The 23,465-nt window shown below is 36.8% G+C and overlaps 1 protein-coding gene across 2 annotated transcripts in view; it reads left to right on the plus strand.

Annotated features, from left to right (window-relative positions):
* The window catches only part of LOC113537760 (VPS10 domain-containing receptor SorCS1), a 206,090-nt gene that overhangs the window by 142,883 nt on the left and 39,742 nt on the right, over positions 1–23,465 (plus strand). For both annotated transcript variants that reach the window (XR_008301031.1, XM_026932397.3), the window contains exons 4-11: positions 252–410; positions 6,577–6,650; positions 12,183–12,247; positions 14,813–14,931; positions 15,329–15,418; positions 17,102–17,281; positions 17,819–17,965; positions 19,379–19,481. Coding sequence is in view for 1 of the 2 variants with exons in the window: in XM_026932397.3 (XP_026788198.3) it covers positions 252–410; positions 6,577–6,650; positions 12,183–12,247; positions 14,813–14,931; positions 15,329–15,418; positions 17,102–17,281; positions 17,819–17,965; positions 19,379–19,481 (937 nt within the window). In the remaining variant the exon portion in view is untranslated. The remainder of the gene's footprint in view (positions 1–251; positions 411–6,576; positions 6,651–12,182; positions 12,248–14,812; positions 14,932–15,328; positions 15,419–17,101; positions 17,282–17,818; positions 17,966–19,378; positions 19,482–23,465) is intronic.

Consider the following 23,465-nt stretch of genomic DNA (forward strand, 5'->3'; position numbering starts at 1 on the left):
ATGTTACTTATTGCTTATGACAGATTTACGAAAGCTGTATACTTCACTCAAAAAAAGGTAATGTCACTAATCCCAGATGAAATTTTCTGGAGTCCAGTTAGCATTTGCATAATGTTAGCTGACACCTCCTATGTTCGACTCAGTGTTAGCCATGTTCTTACTTCACGGTAAAGTGTTTTGACTGAGAGGATTTGACTTTTCGAGGATTTGACTGAGAGGATTTGTTTTGATGTTATCACACTTTGATCCAGATCATGCTGCTGACAGACCCGGAGGTGGAGAACAGTCTGCTGATCAGCACGGATGAAGGTGCCACATATCAGAAATACCGCCTCGGCTTCTATGTGCTCAGCCTGCTTTTCCATCCAGAGCAGGAGGATTGGATTCTCGCCTACAGCCACGATCAGAAGGTACGCGACCCTTTCAAAGCTGGAATTTGGGTTTTATGCCTTGTAACTTTGAGTTATCAAAGGACACAAGGATGTCACCATGCCTTGCATCACTGTTACATTAACAGCTAACATCAGAGCTTTTCAAATAACAAAGCAGCCAAATGGGAAAAAAACCATGATGGCACCAAAAGATATATGAACAGCACAATATGGAGATGGTAAGATTCAATCAGTCAGAGGATTAATCAGTTGAAACACAAATTTCAAACAAATCTAGCTTTTTCCCACCCAGTTAATGCGCACCTGGTAGATATGGCCCAGTGTAACCATTGTCTATTCACATATTTGCTTGTTTAGTAGATTTTTATTATTATTACATGTCATTTTAGCATCAAATTGCCAATGGGTGATGGAAACTCGCTAAAATGGAAGCTGCAATACATATTTTGGGGTTAAAAAGGAAATAAATAGTTTTATTAGTCATTAGATGATAATACATATAAAGGGTCTTCTAAAATAGGAATTCAAATTTATGGCTGTATTCTTAATCCAGACATAACCTTATAATACTATGATATGTCATCATGGACCCACCGAAATATCAATTGATGTTTTATGCTGTATGACCTGTGGTCAAACGAGGAAAAAAAAAAAAAATCATATATTTCTAGAGAACTGGACAAAAAAATAATTATCTGAGCTACAATGCGGATAAGCTCAGAAATTTGAAATTGTTCAAGAATGATACAGTTTTGTTTATTTCTTGCTGAACAGAGAAAATTAGTAGCAGTGCCTACAGAAGTATTCACCTACATTGAACTTCTCTACATTTTGTAGTGTTACAACCTGGAATTGAAATGGATTTAATTGGGATACTTACATTTGATGTCTAACATTTAAAGGTGAAAAAGACAGAACCACCTTTGGCTTCAATTACAGCTGCAGGTCTTCTGGGATATGTCTCTATCAGCATTGAACATCTGGTAGCTGATATACAGTATTTCCCCATTATTACTGGCAAAATCTCTCAAGCTTTCTCGTATGTGCTTGTTGAACATCATACTCCAAAAGCATGGCATTAATATGGAGTTGTTCTCTGTTTGTTGCTATAATAGCGTACACTCTTCTGGGATAGCTTTCCTCTAGATTTTGGAATGTGGCTTTGGGGATTTATGCCCACAAGACATTAGTGAGGTTGGGCGCTGATGTCAGGCAAAGAGGCCTGGTGTGCAGTTGGCGTTCTAATTCATCCCAAAGGTGTTCAGTGGGGTTGAGGTCAGGGTTCTGTGCAGGACACTTGAATTCTTCCACTCCAACCTTGACAAACCATGTCATCATGGACCTCGCTTGGTGCACAGGGGCATTGTCATGCTGGAACAGATTTGGATGAAGGAGAATTGTCATGCTGATGCATACAAATACATTCTAGACATGTGCCACCAACTTGTGGCAAAAGTTCTGGAAGGCTCACATATGGGGGTCATGGTCAGGCATCCACATACTTTAAGCCATATAGTGTATCTAATGTTAGCCAGCGTGGCTGCTGCTGTTGGCTTTGTGTATTATTATGTGGAGGCAAGCTGTGCAGTTGCACTGATGTATTGAACATCGCATCTAGTGATCAAAAGTACATCATGGTGCCGGAAGCCAAACTGGCCATATGTGAAAAGAGCCCTGAGGGACCAGATGGTGCTGGTGGTGCTGTGGACTGTGTGTGGCAAAACCCTGTTTGCATTCCTAACACGTTGAATGTTGAAGCCTGAGCAGATGCATTTAGCATCACTGCAACCACAGTGGAGGTTTCACTTTCTGACTCCCTCAGTAATCCTGTTGTTATCAAGTTAAACCCCTGCACCTCAGCTCCCCAATGCAGCAAATGATATTATTGGCTGTACTGTTAAATCCTGCGCTTAAATGTTTAACTCAGTAGGTGAACGAATTTAATGGTTTAAACTTTAGTCTACCTTTTAAAGATATATTATTTAACTGTTGTATTCTAAGAATGTTAAAGTTAAAGTTAAAAATTAAAGTTTGTAAAAAAAAAAAAAACAATAAGTAAATGCTTGTTCCAGTGGGTAGTATCCTGTGTGCAGTAGAATTCATGTATGCAATAAGGATATTTTAATATGTTTTATATTTTAAATAGCCATTGTCAGTGCATTTGTAACTAATCAGGTGTGGTCCACCCCTTTCTCTTTTTTTAGACAAGAGAAATATTGGTTAAAAATTTCCACAGATTGTCTTACAGTTTTCTGCGTCTAAATGCATTATTATTATTATTATTATTATTATTATCAGTAGTAGTAGTATTTTCCTGTACCTGGCATTAAAAAATGTAGAAAATTTGAATACTCATGTAAATTATAATTAAAAAAGTACTGTTACAGTGAATCCTACTCAAGTTCTGTAACTGTTGTTTGTTGCTTCTTACCCGTTCTCACATATAACCATATGATCAGTCCACAAAATCTGAAAATTTCTTTTAAATATTGTTTGTAATACAATACGTTTAACAAACAGATCTCTAAACACGTAATTGTGAAAACGCATAGAACATTTTCCACCGTGCTAAAAAGGAAAATAAAGCAGAAAGTGAGATCGCACAAAAAAAAAAAAAAAGTTAAAAATGCAATATTAATGTAATACCAGCAATTTTTACATTTTCCAAATATTTCAGTGGCATACAGCATGTATTGTACTTAGCACAAGTATTGTAAATAAAGCTATTCATGAATTCCTAGTAATTAAGATTATTAAAATGCAGTCCTTGAAGTCGAGCTCTTTCCGAGCTTGTTTCAGACCTAATAAATTATGGAGTGTTTTCTTTTTCACACCTTCACACAGTTTAACAGAATGAAATATACAGGAGCATAGAAAGGAAGGAGAAAAACATACCCAGACACGATAACAAACACAAAGAAAGAAAGTAGATGTTAGGAGAACGCAGTCATGCAGCCAACGTGTAACACCACACGAGAATTTAGTCACGGTCTGTGATCACAGTTTCTTTCACTTTAAATTTAACTTTGACTTCACCCTTGAGAAGAGACCACCAATACAATTAAGATGAAATAAGCACTAACAAATAGCGTTATCGTCCAACTGATGGATAATTGCTGACTGTTTGTGCACCATGCACGGTTGCCCAAGCATGAAAAAAAGTGAAAACTAGCACAGACAAAAACACTTTCACCAAACTAATTAAATCCACTCTCCAAATCTATCCTGCAAACAAATGAGTAATTTGTTAGTGTTGACGTATTATTTCTCACAGATAGCACTTTTTTTTTTAGTAAATTTTGCAATCTCTGCAGTAGTTTTGATCTTCTGAGAGTTATAAGCCACATTCCCATTAAAATTTACCCAAAGTTACAGTTTCAGTTACAGCAAGCAAAAAACAATATCATATTTGTAATGCAAAACCATTAATAGCATTGTTGGGTGAAGTTTTCAAAAAGTTTTTGAAAAATTTCATTCCCAGTTGACACCCAATTTATCCAGCTACATCTACTGATACGGAAAACAGCTTAATTTTGCCATCACAAGTGTAAGTTAGTGATTAATGCTGGCGTTTTTGCTATTTTGGATGGGTGCAGGCCGCATTGTCTGTGTTTGCGTGCTGGAATGACATTCAAAATCCACTGGTACAGTGGGATTTTAAAATCTATTTTGCTCTTGAAGACCCCCAAGACTCCCTCTTTGTGCAGATGCAGGCATAAGGCCAAAAGATCAGCCTCACACGGTTTTGTGGATAGGCTATTTTTTTCTAGAAGAAGAAATTATTTCTTGTCTTTGTGCATGTGAAAAGAAAAGACAACACAAAGACAACACATTATTTTTACAAAATTTCAGTCAAATCCAAGACCATATTTAGCCCAATTATTGAGCCCAATGCCCAAGACCAAAACAAGTCAAAGTACAAATTCCAAAAAAAAAAAAAATTAATCTTGAAACTCGAATCCTACAACCCTAATATCCACTATGTCCCTTAACATTAAAACAAATGATATCTTAACAAAATATCATTTTTTTCTTGAACAAATAAGTACAAAACACTCAGTTGTGCCTAGTAAAAGGCAATTCACACTAAAAGCTTTTAAGAAATGTCTCTTAGTCCTGCATAAGCTTTTAAAAAATTAAACTATTAAATATAGCCCACATGCTGTTTTAATTGCACATGACAGCACAATATAGCATGAACCTTATATTTTATAGTGTGTATACTGGGAAAACATGCCAAAAGGGAAAGAATTGTGCTCTGTGAGTGTGACCGCTCGTTGCACGTGGCTTGTTAAACTTCTGCATGTTTTCTCTTTTGCAATCACTGCAATAGCCTGGCATGTTTAGACTATATTTAACTCCTAGCATGGTGTTAAATGATTGTGGATATTAGACTGTTAGCATTCAAAATTAAAATGGACACACTCACACACACATGCACACACACACACACACACTTGTATCCATGTCTCCACATTTGTGACACTACCACAAAAAATATCTACATAAGATATAGGCAAGTGACAGAGAAGACAAAAAATATATCTGCTGTTAGTTCATCAGCCAGCTGGTTATTAGTACAAATAAAAACCTATATGAAATCTGGACATAATCCTAATCGCATGACACTATACTCACGGTTCATAAAGAGAAGTTGTTTTAGTTCTTCACTCGAGTTCATAATTGGTCTGTACTATAATTTATGTGAAATCTACGATGTCATGATTGACAGGTTCATTCATGTCTCACACTGTAGACAGACACAGCCCTCAAATGGGGGGACCTGGGGCACATGTGCAGTGAGCATGTACCCTCCTTATTTTTTGTCAAAACTGCTCACGATATTTTTTAACGAATTTAGTTGGATCATTTGCACTAGTCTACATTATATATATATATATATATATATATATATATATATATATATATATATATATATACAGTAACTAGTAGCCTCATTTAAACCACTGTAACCCTGACCAGGCAGTTACTAAGGATGACTGAATGAAGAATGTACATTTATTAATACTGTACGTTCATGAATGTGGTCCTTGTTTGTCCCAGGAGCTTTATATCTGACATCTGACATCTGACATTAAAAGTAAAACCATCCCACTCATGCAGTTTTTTTTTGTTGCGTCTCACAGCATCCCCGTCCCGATGCACGTCTCAACCAGATGTACTGTGAACCTTTCTGTCAGTCTTTCTAATAAAACAAAACAAACAAGCAACGACAACTGCAAAAAATGCATAGTGCTCCTCTTATTCGTATCTATATTTGTTTTCATTTAGAACATGTTATCTGTTCATTCCGAATACTGTATTCATCCCCAGACTGGAGGTATTCCTTTAGCGGCTAACCTATTCCTGTTCACAGTAGCCTAATAATATATTATATTAGCAAATTAATGTTACCCTATTCACAAACATGTGCCTGTTTGAGCTGAGCTACCGCTCCACCTTGTTTAAGTACAATCTTCCCTGGCAAAGAACCCCAGGGTTCTGTTTTTTTGGAAAATCATAATTAAATTTAGACACCTCAAGGCCCAGTCAACCCTGGTGTAACCCACAATTTCCCTACACTCATCTTGCTTATCTATGATTCTGTTTCAAAACCCATCAACTCACAGGTGGCATTTGCAGTAGTTCTGGAAGCCAGTCAAATTGTGAGATTTCAGCACCCTAGTGATGCGAGGGTTGCTAACACAGACTGCACAAACCCCCCACTGCTTTAGATTTGCCTCACTATGCCTGGTGAGACCACCCTCACATGTTATAAAGCAGTTTAAAAAAAAATCAAGTTCTTTTCAAGACCCATTTAGGCTGTTTTTTTTTTTCCACACTGAAAGCCTGCTGGGAAGACATAAACACAGCTGTTGTCTTGTTTGTGGATGGATAATGTGATGTTTGAATTCAGAAGTGAGTTGGAACACCATGGGTGCTGCCAACATTCAATTTAAATTAGCTTCCATTAAGATGGATTTCAGGAACTTTGAATAGCCATATAGTTTGAGCTAGTGTTATTTTTTGAAAGATGATAATGGTTGGGTCAAACTTTAGAGTCATGCTTTTTTTCTAAGAACTAGCTGAGTTTTGTATGATTCATATAATTACACAAGGTCTCTCAGCATTTGCCTTTCATTCAAGTTAATGAATTGATCCTGTTTTTTCATTCTGTCTGCAGCTTTACAGCTCAGTCGAGTTTGGACGACGATGGCAGCTGGTTCATGAAAGGGTTGCGCCGAATCGATTCTACTGGTAGGCACTTTCTTTTGAATACCCAGCATTGATTACTTTGAGGCCCTGCATTTTGTAACACTCTGAAATAAATAGAAGATATGAACATGGATTTCCACTGAGATCTCCTTCCACAGGGGACTGTACTGTTGGTTCATGCTTAGGAAAAAAAAAAGAGTTTAAGGGTTGAGAGTTTAAAGGGCTTAGGAGTTTAAAGATTTTATCGCTCCCTAAAAAAGGTTGAATGAAACCTTCTCTAAAAGAGAAACCTTCTGTTGTCGAGTTCTATATAGAACCTAGGACCAAGATCTCTTTTGTCAAGTCCAAGACCAGGACTAGCCAAGATCAATTTTTCAAGTCTTAAAGGAGTTGAGGCCAAGTCAAGATCGAGTCCAAATGAAAGCGAGACCAAGTCAAGATCGAGACCGTAAACCATCAAAACCTATTTGAGGCCAAGCTTTTGCTTCTACTATTTGGGTTCATTCCTGCATTGTGCCAATGATTAGGCTATGTTTTCTAGAAGAACTTTTGCACACACTTTGTGCATGTGAAAAGAAAAGACAGCACAAACATTATTTTTTACAAAATTTCAAGTCCAAGACTAAGTAAATAAAAAAAAATCTTGAGACTGGACTTGAGTTCTACAGCCCTAATAAAACCTCTAAGATTTAACCTAAACGGACAAACTGAAAAACCCTCTAGGGCTCTATATTTAACCTGTAACCTTTAACAGTTTGAATACAGTAAATAAGTGAGTAATGGTAATGGTTCCCCAAGGGCTCTTTGGATCATTACGGCTTCCCAGGTTACTAAAGTAGTTCTACTTAAAGCCCCAGTGCTGCCAACATCCATGGTTCAGCCGTAGAATTTATGATTTTTGACTTTCAGGGAGACACCTGAACACTACACTTTTCTGCTTTCTCAGCTAAAGCAGCAGTCAGACCAAACACAGATAAAATCCTCCCGGTGGAAAAGCCAAGTCCCTGAAGGGGAAAGCATACAGGACCTGAGACACTTATTTATACCTGGTAGCTGTTACTATTCTTTTATGCCAACTTTATCTAGGTTAACTCTGACCTGTGATTTCACAAGCCTTGTGAGCCAATACAAACCAGGGTGAAACTGTGATCTCCTCATGGTTGCACTGCTTAAAATTAAGCAGTGACATTCTGGACTTTTGTCTTGCTGTTTTCTTACTGTTGGCACACATTTGGAAAATAAATTGTAAATATACCCCTCTCCAATAACCATCATTATTAGCATTTCTATTTTATTTTGATTTCGCATGTCTGTGTTTTGCAGAAAAAGTGTCGGGTGGATTGTGCTGTATGTCACCATTTTAACATCTTTCAGCATGTTTGCTATAATTTAATAATTTTCTTTTTCTTTTTAATGAATCTAATCATTAACTATTTATTTAATTTACTTATTAATCATTAGTATTTTCTGTTTCTATTTCTGTTCCTGTCTGTCAGTAATAAAATTATAAAGATCATTTGTTTGGTCAAAACCTTTATACTGATGCACAGATATGCAAATTATTCAGCTAATCAACAGCACTGTAAAAATCTTTTCTTTACGGTTGTAGACAGTATATTATCATGTATAACAGCTGACATGAACCTGACTACAGACATGTGATTATGGTAATTTTGTAACAATTGTATAAAGTATAAAGCTTATACACTCAGCTGGTTACTTATAAATCCAAACATTTCTAGAGATTTGAGTTAAATATCAGTTAAACCAATATGCTTTACCATTTATTCAGTTAGCATGGAGCTCCTCTGTCCAGTGAAATACACTAGGGTAAAAGTCTGTTTCTCTATCTGCTAGGATTTTCTTATTAGCAATGTTAGTACTTCTGAAGTCCTCACTTTTGCATGGTTCTGTTTTATAGAATCAGCTCTTTCAACACGCTAAACACTTAAAGACTTAAGTCACACTAAAGACTTACCACTTTAAGGATTCCACAATAGTTAACTGGATAGTTAAGGGTTTTCTTAAGGGCTTCTACTTCACAATCCTCTGAAAGAGAAACACTCTGTTTAGGGTTCAGCAGTAACTTTAAGGGCTTTCCTATGGGACAAGCCATAAAACTATTTGATTTAAGCTAGATTTAGGTTTCCAATGAGTTCCAAGTTGGTTCTTTATATAATTCCCTTTGATATAGAAGCTGTTATGGGGTTCTACATAGAATCTTTAAGCCACTAACCAAAATCTGCTCTACTTTTCTACATTTATCATGCTCAACTATGTATATATAGCATGTATATATTTAAATGTGTTAAGAGCGCTTGGATAAAGCAAATAGATTGCATTATCTCTGCTCCAGGGTTTTAAGCTATTTTTCCTCTGAAATATCTCCTTTCTCCAAACTGCTCCATCCATCTGTTTCTCTTCCTTCGTCTGTGCCTTATTTGCTTTGGATAATCTTATACAGTCAAATCCAGCCACTTAGAGACAATTTAGGCCAAGATTAGGTTTTGTGAACGCTTTAGTCAAACAGCAATGGAGGAACATTTCAGACAGTACTGATCTCCAACATCTGACCGAAATCCTAAACAAACTCAGCCCAAGTGTTAGCAGCACCTCTATCAGGGTTCATAGGCACTAAAGAGCATTCTAGATGCTTGCTTGCTTTAATATGAATCACGAAACTATGAAGTTATTTCAAATAGACTCAGCAAATGCTGGCTGAGAAAACAACGGCCATCATTTATCAATATTTTAGTGAAGTTGGGAATGTTTTTTGTAGACCAAACTGAATTCATTTTTCCCTCCAGATTTGCAAAAATATTTCAGTTTTTCTTTGTACTTACAAGCGTATGTTTATAAATGACAATCATCTGTGAAGTACCAACTGTGTTCAGGTACAGCTGATTTACATTTAGTGACACCTATAAAACTCCTTAAAAGGCGAAGCTCATTGAGAGCTGAAAATGACAAAAATGGTGATTAAATGGTGAAAGAGCATGTCCAATAATGCAGCTCAGCCACTGTAGTGTGTTAACTACCACACAGTCATACTAACATACTCTTCTTCATGCTATAGGGTACCATTTCTTTTGTCCTAGTTACGTGATTAATCTTTTTTTTTTAAATTGCTTTATTAATATATACCAATATAAAAAAATCTCATTATTGTTGCAAACAATTGAAATAAATAAGTGATTTAAACTTGACAATTTATACACTAACCGTCCATTTTATCATTTTATTAGAAACACTTGTACACCTTCACATTCATGCAGTTAGTGAAGTGAAGTGAAGTGAAGTGACTTGTGGCCAAGTATGGTGACCCATACTAGGAATTTGTGCTCTGCCTTTAATCCATCCAAGTGCACACACACAGTTATTACCTAATCAGCTAATCATGTGGCAGCAGGGCAATGCAAAAAAATAAATCATGCAGATACAGGTTTATCATTAATGTTCACATCAAACATCAGAATGAAGAAAAAGTGTGATCTCTGTGACTTTGATTGTGGCATGGTTGTTGGTACCAGATGGGCTGGTTTGAGTATTTCAGAAACTGCTGATCTCCTGGGATTTTCACACATAACAGTCTTTAGCATTTACAAAGAATGGTGCGAAAGACTAAAAATATCCTGTGTGCAGAGGGTCTGCAGGCTGAAGCACCGTGTTGAAATTAGAGAGTTGAAGACATGTCCAAAAAATCTGATCAGTTCCTGTGAGCCTGTTCCTATGATAGCCTGTTCTTGGCTGACAGGAGTGGAACCCAATGTGGTCTTCTGCTGTTGCTGTTCCACCTCAAGGGTTGATGTTTTGTACATGCTGAGACACTTTTCTGCTCAAACCAAAGTGGCCATTTTCCTCTGACCACGCTTATCATCATGGTGTTTCCACCCACAGAGCTGTCGCTCACTCAGTGTTCTTTGTTTTTTGCACCATTCTGTGTAAACCCTGGATACTGTTATGTGTGAAATTCTCAGGAGATCAGCAGTATCTGAAATACTCAAACCAGCCCTTCTGGTACCAACAACCATGCCATGGTTAAAGTCACAGAAATCACACTTTTTCTTCATTCTGATGTTTAATGTGAACATTAACTGAGGCTCTTGACCTGTATCTGCATGATTTTTGCATTGTGCTGCTGCCATATGATTGGATGATTAGATAACTGCATGAATGTGCAGGTGTACAGGTGTTCCTACTAAGGTGGACAGTAAGTGTATAATTGCTGTAACTCGGGACAGTATGATTTGAAGTTGAGGTTTACATTAGTGAGTCTCGTTATACATAAATTTACACACACTCAAGAGCTCATGTAGGATGCAAACGTTTTTCCGAACTAACTGGATTTTCATGAATACAGCATTTCTTGTGTAAATGCTCCTGTGAACAATTTCTGAATAAATTTGTACATAACAGTTTGATAAATGAGGCCTATTACTCATTGTTTACACATAAATATTTTATTTGCCATCTCTTTAGCATTTAGGAATTACATGAGACACCTTGATCGCGTATGAAGGTTTTTACAGTTTATCCATCACTTTCAAATTATTAGCCTATTCCAGTAAGATATCTGTGGGTGGATGTGGGTTTTCCGCACCAAAGTACCCATTTTAATCCAAACCCATATCTCATTCTTCTCAATATTGTTTCAAAAATGAAATCTGAGTGAAATGAAGATGGGTCAAAAAGTATAGCACAGCTACAGATCTCGCATCAAACACCCTCCCTGTACCTAAGGGAAGGTTGCCAAAAAAAAAAAAAACAGACGGTGAAAGGACATGGAAATCTTTGCAGGTACCGACAAGATCCATCTCACCTGTTTGCTGTGGAAGATGAAGGACAAGCTTGGATGTAGTATCTGGAACACTGTCAATATCGTCGTATAAATACAGACACAGACGACACCTCTGCCTTTTCAGCATACCCTTCTGAAGAATATCCCTCTGATTGTACTGTCCCTTTAATGAATAGTTCATGTTATAATGATTTTTTTTGGCACAATGAAGTAAAAGACAGGATGGAAGTAAGAGAATTTTATGTGATGCCTGTGGGCATTTTTTAAGAAAGAAAATGAGAGGTTTCGGGTTTAATGATGACCTGATGTATCCATGACTTCTGTCAAAATAATGGTTGAGGGTCTTGAAAGGTGCAGGGTCAACAAGGTAGCTTCTTTCACATAAAATGCTGTCTCTAGAATGATACCACATATCCTTGTTATTATGTATCACACATGGGGCGAATTTTCAAAAAGCCTACAAGGTTTGGATTTGACATTGTTGAAAGGTTGTTTTTTGTACAGAATAGTTCAGTATTATAACAGCACCTGTTAATATACCATGGCAGCATATACCAGAAAAATTGCAGGAAGCATTGATATAACCAATTAATATTGATTGTGTTTATATTGGTGCATTTAACTCTATGTGGTTATATATAGCAGTTAATTAAACTTTGGCAATTTTACTTAAATAGCATTTTAAAAAATCATTTGCACGTCTCAGTCGTACATTAATTCATTAAAACTCTCTCTCGCTCTCTCTGTTTCCTCTCTCTCACACACCCACACATTAGGTCCAAAATGGGTCTGGATAAAGAACCTGGGCTGATTCACCTGGAGACTACCATTTCAGACACACGTAAGACTGTGTTTACTTTGAATTCTTCTTCATTGACCTGTCAACTATCATCATCACTGAGTAATTCCTGATTGTTTTCCCAAGTTCTTCAAGTACAGCTCAGAGGCAACTTAAAACCCTAATATGATCATGTCTAATGTGCAAAAAGATTGTGAAATTTTCAGAGCTTGCTGGCCATTCAGCAACTTCCAGCAATCAAGAGTAATGGCACTTTATAAGCCACGGCCACGTGACATTTACCCAGTGACTCGACATGCGTGAAAGAGCTGTGAGGTATTTCTGAGCTACATAATGCTGCTGAATGCTGGACCACTAGGGACGTGGTCAGATGGACTATACATTCAATAAGGCCATCAGAATGTCATCGCTATTATCATAGCAGAGTCAGAAAGGCAGGGATGTACTTAGCAGACAGGTGTGAGGCTTTTCCCCCAAGCTTCCCATCACTGTTATCCCTGCACTAACTGTTTATTGACAAATCTGACTGCAGAGTAGGGAGTAGGGTTATATCGACATGTACGCTGTGATAAGTAAGGCATAAAACCTGACCGAGAAAACTGCTGTGGTATAAGAGAAATAAAACTCAGAATGTGTTGTTATTGCAAAATAATCAACGACAGGGGCATTGTGATATTATTACCGGCCGTTATCACCATTCCAAAGCATTTTATTCGTCTTATACCACAGCAATTTGCCAACGCTAGCCTTTTTTTTTAAAAATGAAGTAATGATCTTGTAAGTTTTTTTTCCATTTATAGATAGATTTAGAGTGATATAACAGTTATACTATTTAGATTCGAATGGCATCATTAATTTTTTTTCTACATGCATAAAACATTTAAAGTACATGTGGAAATCAGAAATTTTGGGACCACACAGACAGTGCATCATTCAGGAAAGGGGCACAAATTAACTCCAAGAGATGAATGAACCTTTACCCATTGAAAACCGGATCTGAAAAATCTGAAAGAACCCTGTCTGTTATCACTTATTTGGAAATTACCTCTTAGAGAAATAAAGTAGATACCCTAATTGACCTACCTCAGTAAATGTATATATGATAACATGAGACTTGTGGAGTATTTAAAATTGAGTTTGAATATCATTAGCCTAGGTGTATCTGAACATTTGGCTTCAACTGTAACTGATAATTATAAAACCAATAAAAATTTAGTAATTCAGATTGAATTAGTAACATAAACAATTCATTCAAATAAAACAAATGAAGTGTAATAAATTTTCCATTCTACTTCATTCTTGAGCACTATGAGTATGTATTATGCTACATCAAGTGAAGTGAAGGTCTGTTCTTTTTACACACCACCGACTGTGCTGATCAGTGTGACTATATATGTGCTAATTAGGCCTGTGACCAGGCTTGTCATTGCACACATTAACAACCTGCTGCCTGAGTGCCACGTCATTATTCAGACTATATAACTAAGCTTTTGACAAATGATCAAAGAAAAACATCTTGTATTAAGCATGCTTAGTAGCAATGGACATGGCATATGGCTGTTTGAATTGACATCCTTTATGAATGTGGTGTTCCAGTAGAGCAGGGAGTAGCACTTAATGTACCCCTGATAAAAGTCTTTGTAGAGTAATGCAAACAAAATGAATAAACATCAGCTAAAACATCTTTACAACTTTACCCTTATTAAAAATTCAAGGATTTTACATATTTTCAACAGGAAACCACCCCATGTCTGTATACAACTAGCATTAGTTATCTAGCTAACTAGCTAGATTAGCAAACTGCTCAGAAACTAGCTCATATTTGTCAAACATAGAAATGAATGTGATTTCAGTATCTGAAACTTGATTTACGTTGTCATATTCTCTTTAGTTTGAATATGATGCCACTGTGTACCATATCAAGCAAAAAAAAAAAAAATCTGTAACATTAGCTAAGCTAGCTACCCAACTAGATAACTGCTAATACACTGGTTTGTATTTTTTTACAGATGTTATTTCAGTATATGAAACTTGATTTATATTATCAAATTCTCTGTGATTTATTTAACAGGAGGAAATGTACCGTATCAAGCCAATATGTTCATTGCTAACATTAGCTAAGCTAGCTATTCCACTAGACAGCTGCTATGACACTAGCTCATGTTTATCACAGGTAGACAAGAGTGTGATTTCGGTATCTGATCTGATATTATATTTTGAGATTTTGCGCTCTGTGGAAGTTAGGCGATCCACAAAGACTGAATGAATGAAGACTATGAAGAAATTTTATTATTATTATTATTATTATTATTATTATTATTTTAAAATGCTGTCAAGTCTCTGTGCATAGAACTACATCTGCATCTCAGAAATTTAAAACATACTCTAGCCATTTCTCTAAACAAATAATTTAGTAATTTGCAATGCTGCTGCAATGTCATGCAACACCATACTCTTCACAGTGATATATAAATAGATATAGTCCTTTTATCATACCCTTCTACACCTAGTAAAGAATATTAGCAGCACTCTGTTGCATTTGTCCCTGCTTTCTTCCTAAAGCCAGAACATTCTGTAATGACTTTTTTTCATTACCGTTTCTTTCAGAGGCTCTGTACATCACCTGCAAGCTGCAGAACTGTACAGAGGCCAACAAGGGCAAACCTTTCCCCGGCTACATCGACCCCAATTCCCTGGTGGTGCAGGACGAGTATGTGTTTGTGCAGGTGAGTAATAAACGGAGGTGACATGGCAGGGGAATAGAGCTGTGGCTTACCCCAAAGTGGTGACAGATTCACCAGACACTGTTAAAAACACCACGGTGAAAGATGGCATCCATGAGAAAGAGCTGGAATTGGCTTTGTGCAAGTTCACAAAGGCATCCTGCGATCATCTTGCTCTGTATGTTTTTCGTTCCCTGTCTAACTATAAAGCTCATACAGTGTGGGCTAAATTCGGGAAGCGATTCAATGTGACAAAGTGACCAAGCAATTTAGAGCTGATAAATTGTCTCTAACACCTAACAGCATTTACAGCGGGCTGCTTGTACTCGCTGGTAAATTGCCACCTGGTCTAAAAGTAACCTCTTGTACTTGTGTTTGTGTCTGTCTCTATTATCCAAAGGTGTCGACAGGCGGTCGGCCAATCTACTACGTGTCATCAAGGCGAGACCTGTTCACACCAATGAAGCTTCCCAAATATACGCTTCCAAAGGTAATGCCTAGGCAGAACATTGACAGCATAAATATACATAGCTGTATTAGTTTAACATTTGTGCTCCATCTCATGATACTAACAGAGTCTCTAATAATACCATCACACAAATGAAAACTAAGAAGATCTGAACTGTTTTTTGCTAGCGCTGTATTATTAATATAAATGAAATATGATATTCCTCTCATTTTAGCCTTTGCACACTTTCTTTCATATGACAATAAAATATGTGTAATTCAATCAGGTTCCACAGCTCCTTTAGGTGTGTGCAGCTAAGCCTGCACGGTCTGTGGTAGATGAAATTCGGAAATTGCCAGCGTGTGTTTTCAATGTTAGCCGAGCCCAACAAGCTCAATTTAAAGCTAATACGAATATTAGTTCTGTGTCAGAGCTGGGTAAAGAGAATAAGGTCTGATCATGATTATTAATCTGATTTGGCACAGCGGGGCACGATCAGCCTGGCTCTCCACATGGCCCCTTCACTCCATGCCACCACATTTATATTCAGCTGCGCTTGATTGCAAATGAAAATCACATTAAGGCTAAAAGTGTTGCTTTTTTATATATGTAAATGTTGCAAAGAAATGTTTTGGGTACATTTAGTTTTTGGGGGGTCTCAGCAACTTTGCTGGTTTTACAATGTTCCCAAATCAATCAATCAATCAATCAAATTTATTAAAATAATAACAACAACAACAATACTACTACTACTACTACTACTACTAATAATAATAATAATAATAATAATAATAATAAAATAATACTAAGGTTGCTAAAAGCCATGAAATGTCAAACTGCCAGCATATTGGCAGTTTGATTTGTGTTGGCTCTTTTTCAATATTAATTTTCATAATTTATGGCAGTAACTTGCATTTTTGCCACCTAAAGTTCAAGAACAAATTTACATTAGTAAAAGAGAAGATTGGAGTTTATACTGTATGCATTCACTTGATGCAACCTCAAAATTTCAAGTATACTCAGTATGGAATAAAATTTGATTCTATTCTATTTGCACAATACTTAAAACTTCTGGTATAATGTCAAGTCAGTGAAGCTTTACAATTCATGAAAGCATCTCAGTGCACCACGTATTAGAAAACAATATCACAGTGATAAAGAAAAGATAAATGTGTGGCGGTCTGAGAAAACCCAAAAGATGTGAAAGTGGCTGAAATCTGGGAAACCGAGAAAAGACAGCAGGACTTTGACCAAAATTTATTTATTTTTTCTGAGAATAATATACAAAAATATATTTCAGTTTGGCAGTAGTGTTGTTTTCTGTAAGAAGATTAGGTTATAAACAGAGGTACTAGAGCTTTATTTGTGGTTAAGAAAAAGAAAGTTCAGGAAACACATATTTTTTAAAACTGTATATAGTAGAAAATGTCCTAAAGCAGGGGTCTTCAATCTTGTTCTCAAAGGGCCTGTGTGGCTGGAGGTTTTCATTCCAGCCAAATACGAGGCATGCTTGATAGTTGAATGGAGCCCAAGATGAACTGATTAAACAAGTGGAAACAGGTGTGACTTCTGCCTGGTTGGAATGAAAGCCTGCAGCCACACCGGCCCTTTGTGGACAATATTGAAGACTCCTGCCCTAAAGACTCTTTTCTGTTGAGAATATGTGAAGTAATTTTTTTAACCATTAGCCTAAAGACAATAACAATACCTCCTTTTACTTCCCAGGACTTGCACGTGATCAGCACGGATGAAAACCGGGTGGTGGCAGCGGTTCAGGAGTGGAATCAGAATGACACCTTTAACTTGTACGTCTCAGAGGCCGGAGGAGTGTACTACACACTCGCCTTGGAGAATGTAATGAGCAGCATGGGACCTGAGGGCAACGTCATGATTGATCTATATGAGGTATTCCAGTTTTGCTTATCCAAATCGAAATCTAACACGGCTATTAAGACCAGCAGTCAAACTAAAGTGAGACAATTCCTTATTCATTGAGGGTGATTAAGGGTAATAATTCTTACTTTCATACTTTCTGTTCTGCTTCTTCCTATCTTTTCTCATCTAAGCTGGATACTGAGTGTAAATGTGCATGGCATCACATGCACAAGACTCAGACTTCTGTGCTACCGCATTGATGTTAATGTAATACACAGCATCTCTCTGTGACATGCACTCAATTTAGATCTTGCTAAGCACAAGTTGTGCATATAGATATGCCAACATTAATCCCAGTCTCACCCTGTCTCACTATCATATAATTACACTATTGATGATAGCATTTGCCCTGTAAGCCTGGCCTGGAGAGAGGAATCCACTGCCTTGATTGAGGTCGCCACCCATCACCATTAGCATATGCTAAAAATTGCCGCCACCAGCCAGATTAAAGTTCCCAGTTATTGAACATGTAGTGACTTCTTGTTCTGATTCGTTCTTGGTTTGCAGGTAGCAGGAATTAAAGGGATGTTTTTGGCCAACAAGAAATTAGATGACCAAGTAAAGACATACATCACGTACAATAAAGGCCGAGACTGGAGGCTGCTGCAGGCGCCCTCTACTGATCTACGAGGGAACAGCATCCACTGTATACTGGTAAGAAAGAATGAGAAAAAAAGTGGTGTGCATGTGTGTGCGAGTGCGTACATTATGAGGTAGGGTGGGTGACAAAGAGGAACAGCGAGAGACGCTAGGAAGAGAGAGAGAGTGATAATGAGACTGAGAGCTCTTGTTAAATGCCGCCTGTCTAAAATATGTCTAATGTAGTCAGAGTTGAGCATCAAAAAGAGCAACGCTCATCACACTCACTCATCAAAGTCCAATGGCATGGCATCAACCTTCCACTAAAAGGTCAGGTGACATAAAGTATTGAGCTGCCTGTATTCTCTAAGGAGATCAGCAATTATGTTGTGGCAGCATGGCTTCGTTCACAGCTCATTATCGCACACGGTAAATTATTTGCATAAACCTTTGTATTGATATTAGCCCAAATCCCCACTGTTAGAACTGGAGGAAGCAGAATGAGTTTAACTGCATGACACAACAACACATCGAAAAGTGATACTTTGTTTACTGCTGATGCTGTGCACAGCCAAGTTGATTTGACATCTTTCGCTGAACTCTGAGGAACTCGGAGTTGAGGAGACCATCCAGCGTAGGGCGTTGCTTTGCTTCTTTCTAGTCCGAGGTTGGGAATTATGAGTTACAATCTCTAGGTGAATGCAGCATTAGCATACACCACCAATTGGATTTGGTCTTTTGCCATTTAGTCATCATTTTGTCATTTTTCAGGTCTGTGAACTTTGCCTTTTATGGAGTTTGGTGGGCATTGCTAAATGCAAATAGGCTGTTCCATGAGCAACATTGATAATTTACAATTAATTGGCATTTATCAACATACAATACATACTATATGTCAGTATGAAGAAAATTAGCGTCACCGAAACTTTTGTAATTCTCGCAGGAAATATTCGTTCGGTTCGGCCTATGAAAACATTTCCAAACAACTTTACTACATGATTGACAAATGAGGCCCAGTGTTTGCAATTTAGTCTTTATGTAGTTAAAGACATGTCTCAGCAAACCACTGCTGTGACAGAGTAGCACTTGTCTACTTCACTCAGATGCTCAAGCAAAAAAATAATTACCCTTTGATAAATTTGACTAATTAATGGTTTCACATCCGGCCTTCCCTTCAGCCCCCATTATAGAGTTATTTGTCAGAAAATGTCAAAGTTTTAATAAACCCCCAAACAGCCAGTGCAACATGTGGTTACCATTGGCATTTGCAGACGTGTAATGAGAATTGTGCCATTAAAGGTTACTCCAATCAAAATTAATGTTGGGATGCAACCAGTGGGAGTGTGTGTGCTGCTGTGGGATTTGTAATTAGGGCTTTTTGGCCAAAGAGTGACAGTTTAGTTGAAGCTACTTAAAGAGAATTTATATTGATTTTCATCACAGTTAATGACATAAATTAATGTGTGTGGGTGTGTGTGTTGATTGTAGCCATACTGTTCCCTGCATTTGCAACTCCATGTGTCAGCAAACCCTTATACATCTGGAAATATCGCCAGCAAAGAGTCAGCACCAGGAATCATAGTGGCATCAGGTAAGTGAACATTTCCTCTGGCGATATTCAAAGTTCAGATTTGTAATAAAACTTCAAAGAATAAAATCCCATGAGGTAAACTAGACCTTGCACTGCTGGAATATATGCCTGTCATACAGTATTGAGTCTCGGCTGTATCGTGTGCTGTTTTTGTAGTCTCGGCACGTTTCTTATGAAATCCAACTAAATTTCTAGCACTAATTATAATTTCACAAATTTTGTAAAAGATCGGGGTGGTCTTTAAGGAGTCTTGAACAAAAAGAACTCGGCTGAAGGAATAACATCAGCCAAGTCAGTTGTGCTCTAACCCCTTGATAGCCATTTGCCCATTTATTTTACAACTGTATATCTTTTATACACCATTATTTGACTATATATATAATATATATAATTTCATCCACACCATTTATAGAGTTTATACAGAATGGGATGAAAGACAAAACAAAACAGGAAAAAAAAAAAAAAAGCAGCTCTACAGGCCAAAACACCTTGTTGATGAGAAGTCAGAGGAGAATAGCCAGACTGGTTTGAGCTGACAGGAAGAACTCAAATAGCCGCTCTTTATAGTCGTGCTGAGCAGAAAAGCATCTCAGAACATGCCAAATCTTGAGGTGGATTTTGAGGCTACAACAGCAAAAGACCACTTCAGGTTCCACTCCTGTCAGCCAAGAACAAGAATCAAGATCCAATATTTAACTGTCCAGGCATTTCTTCATACAGAATTGCTGTTTACTATCATTCAAGTATACTACAAGTTTACCCAAGGGTGCTACAACAGTACTAAAGCATACTTGGAGAGTTTGTTGTCTAGTATACAGGTTATTTGGTTAAAAAAAAAATCTTTTATTTGGATAGTCCATTGTACACAGGCTACACAAAAAAATGGTGAATCATTAAGCAGCCTATCAAATAGAAACAATATGGCAGCAGTTTATAGTTGTTGACATTTAGTTAATAATCTATACACACGAACAACGTATCCTTTTTTCCTTCCACTTTATTTGAACGGTCCAGTTTACTGTTGTTAATATTTGGTATATAATCTGTAGAATATCAACTTGTCCCTTGTTCTATTTACTTTATTTGGATAGTCCAGTTAATAGCTCTTGATGTTCAGCAGACTATTAAGTTGTCACAAGTCCTATTAAAACTTATATTCTGTCCATGTGAACTCTGCTGTAGATGGCTTGTACAATGTCTAAACTGAACTATCAAAAAAGAATGATTATTTTGATATAGTACTAGCATGTCTAAATATACTTGTAGAAGGGCATTTTTGATCCATGTGGTTTTTGCACATACTGATTTGTTTATTATAACTGTGGTGATTATTTCCACTGAAAACATTCTGCAATTTACAGTACATACTGTAGGCTTACCTGTACTGTAGTCCTGGGAAAAGCCCAAAATAGCAAAATATTAAGCTTTTAATGGTCTTAACAACTAATCCTTGGTCAGGAAATTAGCAAGACATAAACAAATAGATAAAGGAACTTAGTATGGGATAGCTTCCCTCTGATTTCTTTTTTTAATATTTAGGCTTTTAACCCTTGATGGGTTGCATGAAGTGTGACAGATAACCAAATAATGAATAATCTTCTGAAAAAACAGAAGATATTTTTGGAAAACTTTGTACACTCAGACATGTGTTAGTTTGAATTTTACATCAAAAAATTTTAATCATTATCATGATTTTACCTTTGCGTACAAGAAGACTAGTGAATATAAGTGAATTTCTGTTTAATACGTGTTTACGGTTCACTGCAGCAAAAGTAAACGAGCAAATGGTGGCACAGGAGCTCTCAGGAGTGCATTTGTTTAATTCCTGCTCATTTTCAGACCAATGATTTGTGACCATTAAAAGCTCAATATAATGTATATTTCCAGGAGTGTACTTGAAGGGAGAGATGATAATGTTAAAACAAAAACAAGCAGCACTACCATGGTCTATGCTAGACTACAAGCAAATGAATCTTATCTATTTGAGTGTGAGCCTGACACTACAGCACTACTCTACAGACTGTTTTGGTTATACTGAATGTTTAGCTCTGCACATTAAGACCCTTTCTTACTTCCTTTCTAAGCTTTTATGATGCTGCTATTGTCGAGCTATTGTTCATATCCATGGAGTCCATGGAGAAACCGTCTCAGAATATGGCCTATAAACGAGATTAGCGCCATGCTAGCGCAAACAGAGACACTAAGTGCTGCACTTGAGACAAGTGAAGGCAGAGACTTTTTAGAGTGCTTTAAATCTCATCTTTTGTCATCTCCCGTTTTTCTCATTCAGCCTTCTCTCCTAACTGCTATTCATTCTATAAGACTGAAGGCACTTGTCACATTTTTTTTTTGTATATGACCCTTGCAGCTGTGTGTCTTTCTCTATATTCAAATATTATATTGTATTGCAGAAGAAAACAGATGGAATATAAAGATCTCTTCGACTTCCTAGATAGGGAAATCCCCAGAGGGAAGTATATTAGATGTTCCTCCACGCACTAAATTTGAGGTGATTGATTTGACTGTCCTGAGGTCTCTCATCAGGGGAATGGCGGATGTAACTTATTTAAGGTTTCACATAATGTTCTGTGATGGCAGAAAACTCTCGCTGAACTTGGCAATATAAAAACAATGGCACTTATTCATCAAAGATGTGCAGAAACGAGTGCAGATCTGAGCAGACAGAATGATGCATCTGATTCATGAAACTGTCGGGCGACATCAGAACGAGCAGTGATCTGAGCGTGAATGATGAATCAGCTTCAGCTGCATTGACTCAAGCTCCCGCCCATTAGTCCATTTTTTAAGTTGCATACGACATATCTCAATTTACTCTCATATACATGTGATTTACATGAAACCCACCCTCATTTTTCGCAGGTATCGTGATAGTGAGTCAATAAAAGGAGAGCATTCAAACATTCAGCAGGCTGATAATGCCTGGGGAAGATCCAAGTTACGAGAAAAAAGAGATATTAAAGAAAAAAAATGCCTAAGATCTGAGGAAGGGAAAAAAATTTCAATGAATGTGAAAAGAGGTGCTTTTGTTACTGAAAAAAATTATGTATTTATTTATTTATTGTGCTTATTTGTTAATGTAATAAAACTGATTACAGCTGTAATCAAGCAGTTTTCAACCTCAACGAGTTTTTGTGAACTCTAGGTTTTATACATACATACATACATACATACATACATACATATATATGTTTAATTAAAGCATAATTATAAATATAGGTGAGCTTATCACATGATATTTGCAGTGTATGTGTGATTACTATGGACACGAATATATCAACATATTTCCCTGGGTGTGGGGTGTGGAGGGGAGTTACTTGAATTTTTTTATATTTGTTATACAGTAAGTCTTAGTGGCAGTCTAAGGACAGATGGTAAATTTAATTACAAAATGTAAATGTTTAAACTGCAGGACTACATACAGTAACAATAACTCAAAACGATAAGCATTGATCGTAGGTTGAGACATATTTGAGAGAAATTCTTATTAAAGTTGTTTATTTAGAAATTCCTATTAAAGTACTACTACTTCTACTACTACATCTACTACTACTACTATTTCTACTACTACCCTTTGGGTTTTAATACTCATTTACTTTTATCCAAGTAGTAAATTTAAAGTTTAAAGATTAAAATATGCCATTAAAACCAACAGACAGTCATGATAATTAACTGCCCTACATCTAGATGGTGCAAGTGGACAAGCATCAGTACAACCACAGTGTTGTTTTTTAAATAATAATAATAATAATAATAATAATAAATCACAGCAATTAGGGTAGATATGTTTCAACAATTGCCATTAGTTGTTCATTATAATTGAGTTTTGAGTAAATTTTTTGAGTTTTTTCTTCCCCAGTACAGGAAAATGTGTTGGAATTATTGCCTGTGGTAACCACACATACACAACATATGCAGTACACAGAGATTAGATTTTTAGTGTCCCTTTAATTCATCTTGCTGTAG

The sequence above is a fragment of the Pangasianodon hypophthalmus genome, chromosome 26 (assembly GCF_027358585.1).
Source record: "Pangasianodon hypophthalmus isolate fPanHyp1 chromosome 26, fPanHyp1.pri, whole genome shotgun sequence".
NCBI lineage: Eukaryota > Metazoa > Chordata > Actinopteri > Siluriformes > Pangasiidae > Pangasianodon > Pangasianodon hypophthalmus.